Source organism: Alosa pseudoharengus, unplaced genomic scaffold (assembly GCF_046254945.1).
Source record: "Alosa pseudoharengus isolate Yale_2024_CS ecotype anadromous, Long Island Sound unplaced genomic scaffold, YU_APseudo_1.1 YU_APseudo_1.1_scf_9, whole genome shotgun sequence".
NCBI lineage: Eukaryota > Metazoa > Chordata > Actinopteri > Clupeiformes > Clupeidae > Alosa > Alosa pseudoharengus.
The window spans coordinates 33,169,910-33,182,409 of record NW_027468881.1 but is presented as its reverse complement, the minus strand read 5'-3'; the positions used below and the strand labels follow the sequence as shown (position 1 = coordinate 33,182,409).

Sequence of the window (12,500 nt, the reverse complement as noted above, 5' to 3'; positions counted from 1 at the left end):
ACACACAAACACACACACACACACACACACACACACACACACACACACACACACACACACACACACACACACACACACACACACACACACACACGGACAGTTCCATTTCATATTTAGGCCCATGGTCCTTCTACAGCACCAATTGATTTTTATATATATACAAACAGTCAAACACATCCTTGTCTACGGGGGCAAAGGTGCAGAAAGATCAAAAACAGAACTTACGTGTGAGTTCTATTCTTGCTTATTTCTAACTATCACAAAATATAATGCTGCCAATGACAAACTTCATCCATTGTCAGGGTACCCACGCTTTCTCATACATTTAAATTCAAAGACTTTTCAAGGACTCTCCAGGAACGATTCCCTGAATTTCTAGGAACTAACACAAAAGAGACAAAAGCTAGGTGGCTTTTCAGAAGCTCAGAAACAAAAATGAAAAGGAGGATTTCTCAGTTATGGTGTTACAGTGATGGCACGCTATGTGGTCTCTTGCCCTTTCTAACACAAAATAAGTGAATTCAAGCACCTTCAATAACCCATCTACGTCTCTCTTTAAAAACTTTCAAGCCCTTGAGGTGTTTTTATGTTTTTCAATTCACAAGGTTTTCAAATGCCACCTGTAGGAACTCTGCTTGATACTCCAAAGAAGTACTACATCCATCATGTAAGGGATAACGGCCGCCGAGGTGTCCTGCTATACGGGATTAATGGACAAGGGCGAGAGGCTAAGAACGAGTTGCCTCCGTCCAAGACAAGTCGCTTATCACCCGGTTGCCACTATAGGCTATAGTCATGCTTTTAGAGCACGCAAAGGAAACAAGCGGTTCTGTTTAAAAAGAAGCCGACGTGTTCAGTTTGTTGCACAACTTTCTTTGGTCCTATAATAGCAATAGCGTGGAACTTGGAACTTGTTTACAGTTGATTCTATTGTTGCGAAGCCTGTTTCCAGGCTCAACCGTCGTCCTACTATGGTTGTTATAATTACCATTCATAAGCATTGATATGGAATGGTGATGGTAACTTTTAAAAAAAGATCTACTTCAATCTACTTCAAAAAAGTATGTCTTCGCTCCGGGTGATAACTATCTATAAAGCAAAAAGTATTTGTCTTGTCTGTGTGTCTGCATGTGTGTCCAGAAAGTTTTCAGACCATTTCATGTTTGCCACATTTTGTTTTAGACTGATCTTTGGGATGGATTCAAATTTTTTTTTTTTCTCGTCAATATACAGTAGACGCAATACTGCAAAAAAAGCAGGTGTTTGGAGTGTTTTGTAAATGTACAAAATATATAAGACTGAAATAATTCATTTACATAAGTATTCAGGTCCTATGTTATGACGCTTACAATTGAGCTCTGATGTATCCTATTTCGATCAATGCCTCTTGAGATGCTTCTAGAACTTGATTGGTGTCCATCTGTGCGTAAATGAATTGATCGGACATTAATAGGAGAGGCACACATCTGTCTATACAAGGTCTCACAGTTGATTGTGTATGTCAGAGTGAAAACCAGATGAGATCCCGAGTTCCTATGTGAAGATGAGAGAGGCTCAGTATTGAAGAATTGTGTGTAGATTGGAGTATTGGAGTATTGTGTGTAGATTGGAGTATTGGATTGTATTGTGTGTAGATTGATGAGAAAAAAATATATATTTTAAGATGAGTCTGAAACATATCAAAATGTGGAAAACTAGAAAGGGTCTGAGAACTTTCCGGGCGCACTGTATGTTGAATCATCCAACTGTTTTCACGCTTGCTGAGTGTGCTTCTGCAGACCTAAGTCATGAGTGCAGTGGTTAGTGTGAAGTTGTTCTGATGTGAAAAACATATAGATATGGGCTGTATCTCAAATCGCATCTCGCATCTATACTGCTAGTGTAGCACTGAGCGCTTACTTGCATTGTGCCCACTTTTCAATGGTTAGTATTGTCCCAATATCTGAACTATATACTTTAACTAAGTATTTGAAGTGTGCAAGTAGGGGGTTTGAGACACAGCCATAATTAAATACAACATTCCAGTGGGTCCCATTTAGAAGTGGCCACTTCATTCACGCTTTTCGTGATTCATGCAGCTGCGTGAAATGTACCCCAGCCAGTTGTGCCACAGCTGGGGCCTGCATTAGTGCTTTTAAAGAGAGTCCAGCGCTGGTCACTGGCACTGCTTTGTGTTAGCCCTCACCTCTGAGTCGTCTTCAGTCTGGTCCACTGTTCGGTTGTGTGGCAAGAAGACTGGAGGAGAGAAGACAAGGGTGTGAAAACACTTAACACACACTGTATTCCCTTAGCACACACACACACACGCACGCACGCACGCATGCACGCACGCACACACACGCGCGTCAAATCTGTTGTGTTTTCAATGTTATGGTGTTTATTTACATTGATGAATATAGGCCTATTTGAAGTTGCAAATCAGTGAGATACTGTATGTCTTCACAGTGTCCCCGTATGCAAATACAGGACAACCGTGAAGAGTGAGAATTAGACTGGTGACCAAAGGACCGGTCTCGGACCGGTAGAACAATTGTGGACTGGGGAGTGACTGAACAGCGCTCTCTCCTTTCCACCATGGCTGAGGTGCCCTTGAGTGTGGCATCTAACCCCCAACTGCTCCCCAGGCACAGTACCAATGGCTGCCCACTGCTCCCCAGGCACAGTACCAATGGCTGCCTACTGCTCCCCAGGCACAGTACCAATGGCTGACCACTAGGCACAGTACCAATGGCTGCCCACTAGGCACAGTACCAATGGCTGCCTACTGCTTCTGCGTTTGTGTGGGCTCTATACCAGAGACTTTCTAATGAGGAGACACAACACTCAAAAAATCCTGCATAGAAATGCATATGGCTAGTTTGTAACGCCAATATGGCCGTTGCCTACACATATCCCACCCCTTCCTCGGCAAAACGTTGACATGTGAATACATTGAGCCAATCATGTGGTGTGATGTGAATACATTGAGCCAATCATGTGTTGTGAACTCGCCGCTGGAGCAAGGTTGGTGTCGTGAAGCCTTGCACAAGTGCATTTCTGCAGAATAGGATGCCTGATTAGTGCCCAAAAAGCATTGCAATATGGCCGCTGAGTGGAGGGACTTCTGACACAGTTTCCCTCGGGATGAATAACAGTATCTATCTATCTATCTATCTATCAGCAGTTTTTCCCCAACTAGCAATTAGATTATGTACAAATGTCTGCTTTTTTCACTTATTTTCGATGGTTAATGTCATGTTGGTCAAAATTGGCCTTATTTCATTGTTTGTCATTACATGCAAATGTGTTTAAATAGTTGTCATAACTAGTTGTCATAGTCTGTCTAACATATATAATTATATGTGACCTGACCACAGGAACATCAGGGTGTATAGAGAGATGTACAGTGGTGCACAGCCCTGACCAAGGGATGTTTTACTTGGTCATTTTTCATTTGTACAATGCTATAAAAGCCTTTTATTTATTTATACTATCAAAAGAAAAACACTTCCATATCCACTCTCTTGCAATAAATCCCCTTCACACACAATAATGTGTAACTTTGTAGTTTTCAAATAGAAAATAGTGCTGCCACATTGTTTATTAGAAAATACTTACAGAGGAAACTGTCATATTGACAACAAGACAAAACAGTTTGACTATCTTAACATAAACAAAGGACTTGTCATTTTGATTGCACTGACAGTTTCATTGGTATACATATTTGCTTTTGAGGCATAAATAAAGCATTTTGAGCAAGATACACACTTTTGCAGGTAAACCACTATGCAGTGCAGTTTACTCTAATTGTTTTGAGAACTGCACTAACTGTTGTGCAAATGTTAATGTTAAAGGTGCCATGTGTAATATCTGCCAAAAAATCAATTCATACTCCACATTCCATAAAAGATGGGGGCAGTATACCTCCAGAAAGTGAGTTGGTCTACCCTAGAGTAACAACCGAGACACGTGTATTGCAGTTTGGCTGGCGGTTATGTTGCCCGCATACCGCCTCCCATGGGCGAAACTGGTATTATGACACCTGTCGGGCTGTGGCTAGTAATTTAGCATGCTAATTCAAGTTGATATCTCTGCAGCACTATACCTTGGCATTTTTTTAATGACATCATCGCCCTTATTTCTTCTCATTCGTTTGATGCGTGTAGCTCATTTTTTGGATATTTTTACCTCAATTCTTACACATGGCACCTTAAAGCGACTGAGAAAAACTGCAATAAATAACATAATAATTAATAGAAGAAATTAAACATGCCCCATTAGATGAAACTAGCTAACTAACATCTTATACAAAGGGGAGCAGTCTGAAACAGTCTGAAAGCAGCCTGAAAAGCAGTCTTGGGACATAACATGAAGTTCATAATTTGTCCACTAGGTGGCATCACAATCTATCATTTCATTAGTAAGCAACAATCTAGCCATCCCTCAACTGGGTCAGCAGCTAAATCTGACTATCACAAGTGTTCTCCCCGTCTCTCACACACACTCTCAATCACACACACACACACACACACACACACACACATACATTCACACCCATAAACACGTCTTTTCTCCCATTCATGAAAACAAAAAAGTCTCACACATCCTTACATTTAAAACCATGCACACACACACACACACAGAGACAGACACAAATAGCCTCTGGCTGAGGGCAACCTCTTCTGTGGCAGAGAGAGAGGGATCAGGCAGAAGGAAACAAACGAGTGAATGAAGGAGTGAACGACCTTGAGGGAGGGAGGGAGGGAGGGAGGGAGACCTACTTCCGTCTGTGTCCTGTGTGTCCTCTGGGGGGCGCCCTATTTCCTCACTCCGCTCGTCAGCCACGGGTTCCTGGGAGGGCATGACTGGATCCTGACAAACACACACACACACACACAGGTACGTGGTACGTCACTGTCAGTGAACACACACACACACACACACACACACACACATATGTGACTGTGAGTACTTTCTGACCATATCACTGTTATGCTAATGCCCGCATACAGACAAAGAGTGAAAGCAGGTAAAAGTGTGGCCTGAGGGAGCCTCCGATGCTCTTCAAGACTGCTTTGACACAACAGACTGGGAAATGTTTAAGCAGGCAGCCACTTACAACAACCAGACAGACATAGAGGAGTATACAGACACTGTAACCTCTTACATCACCAAGTGCATTGATGATGTGACCCACACAAAAGACACCATCACTCGGGCTAACTGGAAGCCATGGCTGACAGGGGATGTCCTCAGGCTGCTGAGGGCCAGAGACAAAGCCTTCAGAGCTGGGGATGAAGCTGGCATGAGAACAGCGAGAGCCAACCTGTCCCGTGGCATCAAGGAAGCAAAAAAGGAATACACTCACAAGATAACCACCCACTTCAAAGACAGCAGGAACGCACGAAGCCTATGGCAGGGCATTCAGGCCATCACGGACTACAAGCCCGCGCCACAGAGCTGTGAGAGCAACATCCCTCTGCTCAACAATCTGAACCACTTCTTTGCTCGCTTTGAAGCACAAAACAGCACTTGCCCACAGAAGACCCCTCCCCCTCCACACGAGCAGCCCCTGTGCCTCTCTGCAGACAGCGTGAAGTGGACACTTGCTGCTATCAACACCCGTAAGGCAGCAGGTCCAGACAACATCCCAGGTTGTGCGCTGAAGGACTGCGCTGAGGAGCTTAAGGATGTCTTCACAGACATCTTTAACACTTCCCTGAAGCAAGCCATCGTCCCATCATGTTTCAAAGCTGCCACCATCATACCTGTGCCGAAGAAAACTGCTCAATCCTGCTTCAATGATAACCGCCCCGTGGCACTGACACCCATCATCATGAAGTGCTTTGAGCGGCTTGTCATGTCACACATCAAATCCATTCTCCCCCCCACCCTGGACCCCTTCCAGTTTGCATACCGAGCCAAACGGTCCACAGAGGATGCAATCTGCTCTGCCCTCCACCCAGCCCTCACCCACCTGGAAAAAAGAGACTCATATGTGAGATTGCTGTTTATAGACTTCAGTTCTGCATTCAACACCATAATACCACAACAACTCATCTGCAAACTTGACAAACTGGGAATCAGTACCTACCTCTGCAACTGGCTACTGGACTTCCTCTGTCAGAGGCCTCAAGTAGTACGTGTTGGCAACAATATCTCAAGCAGCATCACACTGAGCACGGGGGCCCCCCAAGGCTGCGTGCTCAGTCCGCTGCTCTTCACCCTGCTGACGCATGACTGCACTGCAACCTACAGCAACAACCACATAGTGAAATTTGCTGACGACACAACTCTGGTGGGTCTCATCACCAAGGGCGACGAGACTCAATACAGGTTGGAGTTCGACCTTCTGACCACATGGTGCAGGGACAACAACCTCCTGCTGAATGTCAGCAAGACCAAGGAGATTGTTGTTGACTTCCGGAGAGGTCACACCCAACACCTGCCACTGACCATCGACGGTGCTGTGGTGGGGAGAGTGAGCAGCACCAAATTCCTGGGGGTGCACATCAGTGAAGACCTATCCTGGACCACCAACACTGCATCACTGGCGAAGAAAGCTCAGCGCCGCCTGTACTTCCTGCGGAAACTCAGGCGAGCAAGTGCTCCACCAGCCATCATGACCACATTCTACCGAGGCACCATTGAGAGCATCCTCTCCAGCTGTATCGCTGTGTGGGGCGGAAGCTGCACTGAATACAACAGGAAAGCCTTGCAGCGCATAGTGAACACAGCTGGAAGGATTATTGGTGCTTCACTCCCCTCCCTGAAGGACATTTACACCTCCCACCTCACCCGCAAGGTGACCACAATTGTGAGTGATGCAAGTCACCCCGCTCACAATTTGTTTGATCTACTGCCCTCTGGGAAGAGGTACAGAAGCCTGCGCTCCCGCACCACCAGACTCACCAACAGCTTCATACACCAGGCTGTTAGGATGCTGAACTCTCTCCCCCCTCGACCCTCAGCTACATAACATCCTGGACTTTGGACCCACAATGGCTGCCTTGCACTACTCCACTTGTACACTTGCACACTTTGCAACTTGTTGTTGTTGTCCTGTTGTCCTGAAAACACTTCTGAACACACTTCTGCTGCTCTTACATAACTTGCACCACTATGCCACTTGCATACTTAGCTCAAACAGAACTACCTCAGCCATTTATTGGCCTGACTTTTGCACTATTATATTCACTGTCTACTGTATGCACAATTGCACAATTTCAACCCAAATTTTGCTGCTCTTATTTCTTCATTGTATGTGCCTTCTTATTTTTACTTTTTATATTGTTTACTTGAATGTTATGTTTGTCTATGGACCTAATTGGTAAAATATGTCTTGTCTCCACCGTGGGATAGTGGGAAACGTAATTTCGATCTCTTTGTATGTCTTGTCATGTGAAGAAATTGACAATAAAGCAGACTTTGACTTTGACAGTAATCTGGCACACACATACACACACACACAAACACACACAGGGGATATGTCACTGCACTGTCAGTAATATACATAAATGTACTGTACGTCACTGTCAAAAAACAGACAGTGTGTGTGTGCGTGCGTGCGTGCGTTTGTACAGTGCCTGCAGTACTCACCATATGCCTTTGACAGGTCAGAGGGACGAGTTTGTGACAGCGCTTATGAACCAGTAGTTTGCAGTTGATACACTTGTAGCCCTGCCTCCCCAGGCCCCATATCCTTTCACTGCAGTGGCCACAGTACGCTTTCTGAGAGAGGCAGGGAGAGATGGACAGATAGAGAGAGATGAATAATTAGATGGATGGAAAGGTTGTGAAAGAGATGGAGTGAGAAGGAGGGAAAAAAGAGAAACAGAGTCAGGACCGTAATTTCCCAACTATTAACTATAATATGTTATTAATATGGTTTTGTTTTTTTAACTTGCATAAAACACTGTCCTGCGGCTTATAAATACACAATGTGGCTAATACACAGGAAATTACTGTAGTAGATCATTGCAGGCAAATGACATAACATAACATGATATCAACCATCATACAGTTAGAGTATGTAGACATGAGGCTCTCTGATCCAACAATGTGTCAAGAGAGAGGAATGTAGAGCAATGGAGAGAGAGAGAGAGAGATCATTACAGGCTAATAACATTACATCAGTTAGTTATCACACTGTTTGAGTTCTATTCATGATCCTCTCTTCCATTCACATTTCCATGATAACGTGGACAGAGCTCTTCAGTCTCTGTGGTCTGCTTGTGTCAACCCCAAGCCCTTAGACTGCCACTGTCCTTCGTCAACCCCAAGCCCTTAGACTGCCACTGTCCTTCGTCAACCCCAAGCCCTTAGACTGCCACTGTCCTTCGTCCACCCCAACCCCTTAGACTGCCACTGTCCTTCGTCAACCCCAAGCCCTTAGACTGCCACTGTCCTTCGTCAACCCCAAGCCCTTAGACTGCCACTGTCCTTCGTCAACCCCAAGCCCTTAGACTGCCACTGTCCTTCGTCAACCCCAAGCCCTTAGACTGCCACTGTCCTTCGTCAACCCCAAGCCCTAAGACTGCCACTGTCCTTCGTCAACCCCAAGCCCTTAGACTGCCACTGTCCTTCGTCAAGAGCCACTAGCTGAAAGACGAGCAGGCTGTTCTGCATCATGACAGTGTTCTGCACGTGAAGAATGCATTAAAATACAGGTTTCTATTTGTATCTCTTTGTTACGCATCATTTCTCTCTGAGACATGAGACAGCTGCTACTACAGCAGGGAAAAAATCAGCTCAACCATATACACATGCACATGCACACACACACACGCACACACACATAGAAACAATCTAGACACATGGATACGTTCCTTCCTCATCTGCCTGTCTGTGAGTTTAGCTTAGTTCCTGCACTGTCACGTCACACAGGGAGAAATCTAAGCCTCAGAGGATAACTAATAACTTTCAGACACGATGAGGATGAACAGAGAAGAGCGAGGGAGAGAGAGAGAGAGGAGATAGAAAACAGACAAAAGAAGGGAAAGAGAGAAGGGAAAGATAAAAAGGCTCCTGCATTGTGGATGTAAGAGAATTGCTAATAAACACAACCCACAGACAGAGACAGAGACAGACAGACAGCTCAGGGCTCTTTGTTTCTATGACTCAGAGCTGAACGTTAGCTTGTGATATAAAGTCAATAAGGAGAGAGCAGACACTGTATATGACATGTGATCTGCTCCCGGATCCCAGCCGAAGCAGGGCCACATCAGAGCCAGATGTGCTCTGCGGTGTGCTGCTCTGAGTTAATTGGAATCAGACTGACCCACTGCAGACTCCCAGACGGTCTGCATCTCTCTATTGTCCTTCACTCTCTCTTTCTCTTTTCTCTCTCTCTCTCACTCTCTCTTTCCATCTATCTCTCATCCATTGTCTCTCTCGTCTATTCTCTCGCTCCACTCCACCCACCCATCTCTCTCCATCACTCTCTCCCTCCCCATCAGATAGCTTCTCTCTCTCCCTCCCTCCCCATCAGATAGCTTCTCTCTCTCTCTCCCTCCCCATCAGATAGCTTCTCTCTCTCTCTCCCCATCAGATAGCTTCTCTCTCTCTCTCCCTCCCCATCAGATAGCTTCTCTCTCTCTCTGCCTCCCCATCAGATAGCTTCTCTCACTCTCTCCCTCCCCATCAGATAGCTTCTCTCTCTCCCTCCCTCCCCATCAGATAGCTTCTCTCTCTCTCTCCCTCCCCATCAGATAGCTTCTCTCTCTCTCTCCCCATCAGATAGCTTCTCTCTCTCTCTCCCTCCCCATCAGATAGCTTCTCTCTCTCTCTCCCTCCCCATCAGATAGCTTCTCTCTCTCTCCCCATCAGATAGCTTCTCTCTCTCTCTCTCCCCATCAGATAGCTTCTCTCTCTCTGCCCATCAGATAGCTTCTCTCTCTCTCCCCATCAGATAGCTTCTCTCTCTCTCTCCCTCCCCATCAGATAGCTTCTCTCTCTCTCTCTCTCCCGCCCCATCAGATAGCTTCTCTCTCTCTCCCTCCCCATCAGATAGCTTCTCTCTCTCTCTCCCCATCAGATAGCTTCTCTCTCTCTCTCTCTCCCTCCCCATCAGATAGCTTCTCTCTCTCTCTCCCTCCCCATCAGATAGCTTCTCTCTCTCTGCCAGTGGGTCAGACCTGCAGAGTGATGGATGTCAGCTCTCATTACCATGGTCATTAGTGACAATTAGATTAGCTCATCCACATCTCTCTCTCTCACACTCACACACACACACACACACACTCCACTGTGTCCATCTCAACCCTCTATCTCCCCTCCCCTCTGTCTATTTCTCTGTGTTTTCCTTTTTATTCTTTACTTTTTAAACTATTGACTATTGCCCTTCCATGCTTTCATTTGCTATTACTGTTTGCTTTTGTTTATAAAGCACATTGAATGACCTTTGTGTATGATATGCGCTATATAAATCAACTTGACTGATATGCGCTAAATCAACTTGTCTCTCTCTCCATCTCACCTACTGCATGGGTCTGCTTGCTCCCTCACTCTCTCCCTCCCTTTCTCTCTCTCTCTTTCCTCTCTGTTTTCCCCAATCTCTGCCCCCATCATCTGTTTTTTCTCCACTCATCACTCACTTGTTTTCTCCATCTGCCATCTCTCTGCTTCTCTTCCCCACTCTCCTCTACTCAATATTTCTCTCTTTCCATCTCCCATTCCTCCTTTTAACTCTACTCCTCCTTTTCTCTAGGTTACCATTTATTTCTCTACATCTTGTTATATTACTCTCCTGCCTATCCTTCTCTCCCTCCTTTTCACACAGTAGGCTATGCCTTTCTTTCTCTGTATCCCCTCTGTGAATCTCATTATCTCCAGTCTCTCTCTCTCTCTCTCTCTCTCTCTCTCTCTCTCTCTCTCTCACACACACACACACACACACCTCCTCTTCTTCTTCTTGATGTATGGAGAGTGCTGCTAGGCTAGTGTAGCAGCTCTGCAACCATGCAGCCCGGTGCCCATTTAAAGTGTATTAAGCATCCCTGCACCAGTCAGCCATCAGGCTAACAGCTAATTAAAGGGCTTTGTCTCCACACCGCTCCACTGGGGTGAGTTGTGTAACCACAATCACCTTCCTCTGTTCAAACACCAGCACAGAGACCAGACCTAAAGGCTAATCCAGCTATAAAGAACAACATTATTAGATAGCAAGCGACCTTGATGAACAGCACTGTTAGCTAGCAGCTGACGCTGATGAACAGCACTGTTAGCTAGCTAGCAGCAGTAGCAGTTAGCATGTGAACAAGAACAGCAGTACCAATAAACAGAACAGCAGTCCCAGATGGCCCTGAGGAAAAGCAGCATTAGTTAGCAGTTAGCACTGCAGTGTTAGCAGTACATATAAACAGAACAGCAGTCCCAGATGGCCCTGAGGAAAAGCAGCATTAGTTAGCAGTTAGCACTGCAGTGTTAGCTAGAAGGTGACTTAAGTAAAAGAGCAGTATTAGGCTAGCAAGTAGCACCGGCCTGGATCTGAATGATCCAGGTCCAGAGATAAAACAAAAATCTGTTTCATTGTTTGACTCCACCCAGGAACGTACTCTGCTGTCCAGCTGGATGGACTAAACCTCTGCAGAGGGAGTGCGATCTCTGGGTCCAGATTACACCACTCTATAACAGCAGCCTACTGCCAGGAAGCACTAAGATGCATACACTCTGTAGGGCCATCAAACCAGACATCTCTGGGAAACAGCTAATAGAGTAAACGCATCAGGAACCAGATACCAGGAACATACACACACACACACACACACACACACACACACGTCCTGGAGGGATGGCTGGAGTGTAGATCTGGCTCTGCTCTGACTAAAACAGTCTGGACCATTAGAAATGTAACATATAATGCAATGAGGTGTGCGTGTGTCTGTGTGTGTGTGTGTGTGTGTGTGTGTGTGTATGTTTAACAGAAACTTGACTCTAAAGGTCACCTTGGGTATAAATTTGTTTTAAGACCTGTCCAACCACAAGATTTCGTTACAGAGGAGGAGCTCTGGATTATCAGATTACGGTAAAACACTGAGTTATCCGGCCAAATTTCCTAAATCTTCCAGTTTTCAGTGATGTAATCAAAATGACTCTAGCGTGTGTGTGTGTGTGTGTGTGTGTGTGTGTGTGTGTGTGTGTGTGTGTGTGTGTGTGTGTGTGTATGTTTGTGTGTATGTGTGTGTGTGTGTGTGTGCGTGTAAGAGTGAAATCATTGAGACCTTGAGGAGTTATAATTAGAAAGAAGGCACATTTCTGAACTATCAGCGCTTCTGAAAGTGCAGCTCTCCAAACAGGCTTTTAACAGATGCCGCAGCCACTTCTGAAGGCGTGTGTGTGTGTGTGTGTGTGTGTGAATTTGTGTGCATGTGTGTATGTGTGCTTACGTGCGCGTGTGTGTGTGTGTGTGTGTGTGTGTGTGTGTGTGTGTGTGTGTGTGTGTGTGTGTGTGTTTTGGCCTTAAATAGGGAAAAAGAGCAGTGTGTTCAAAGAGCCATGTCAGTTGTGACCTCAGTGACTGC

At 45.5% G+C, this 12,500-nt stretch overlaps 1 protein-coding gene across 2 annotated transcripts in view; it reads right to left on the bottom strand.

Moving 5' to 3' along the window:
• Window positions 1–12,500, bottom strand: part of prkcz (protein kinase C, zeta) — a 167,867-nt gene that overhangs the window by 58,778 nt on the left and 96,589 nt on the right. For both annotated transcript variants that reach the window (XM_076276455.1, XM_076276456.1), the window contains 3 exons: window positions 7,579–7,710; window positions 4,761–4,851; window positions 2,186–2,235 (listed from right to left, as the gene is read on the bottom strand). In XM_076276455.1, coding sequence (XP_076132570.1) covers window positions 2,186–2,235; window positions 4,761–4,851; window positions 7,579–7,710 — 273 coding nt within the window. The remainder of the gene's footprint in view (window positions 1–2,185; window positions 2,236–4,760; window positions 4,852–7,578; window positions 7,711–12,500) is intronic.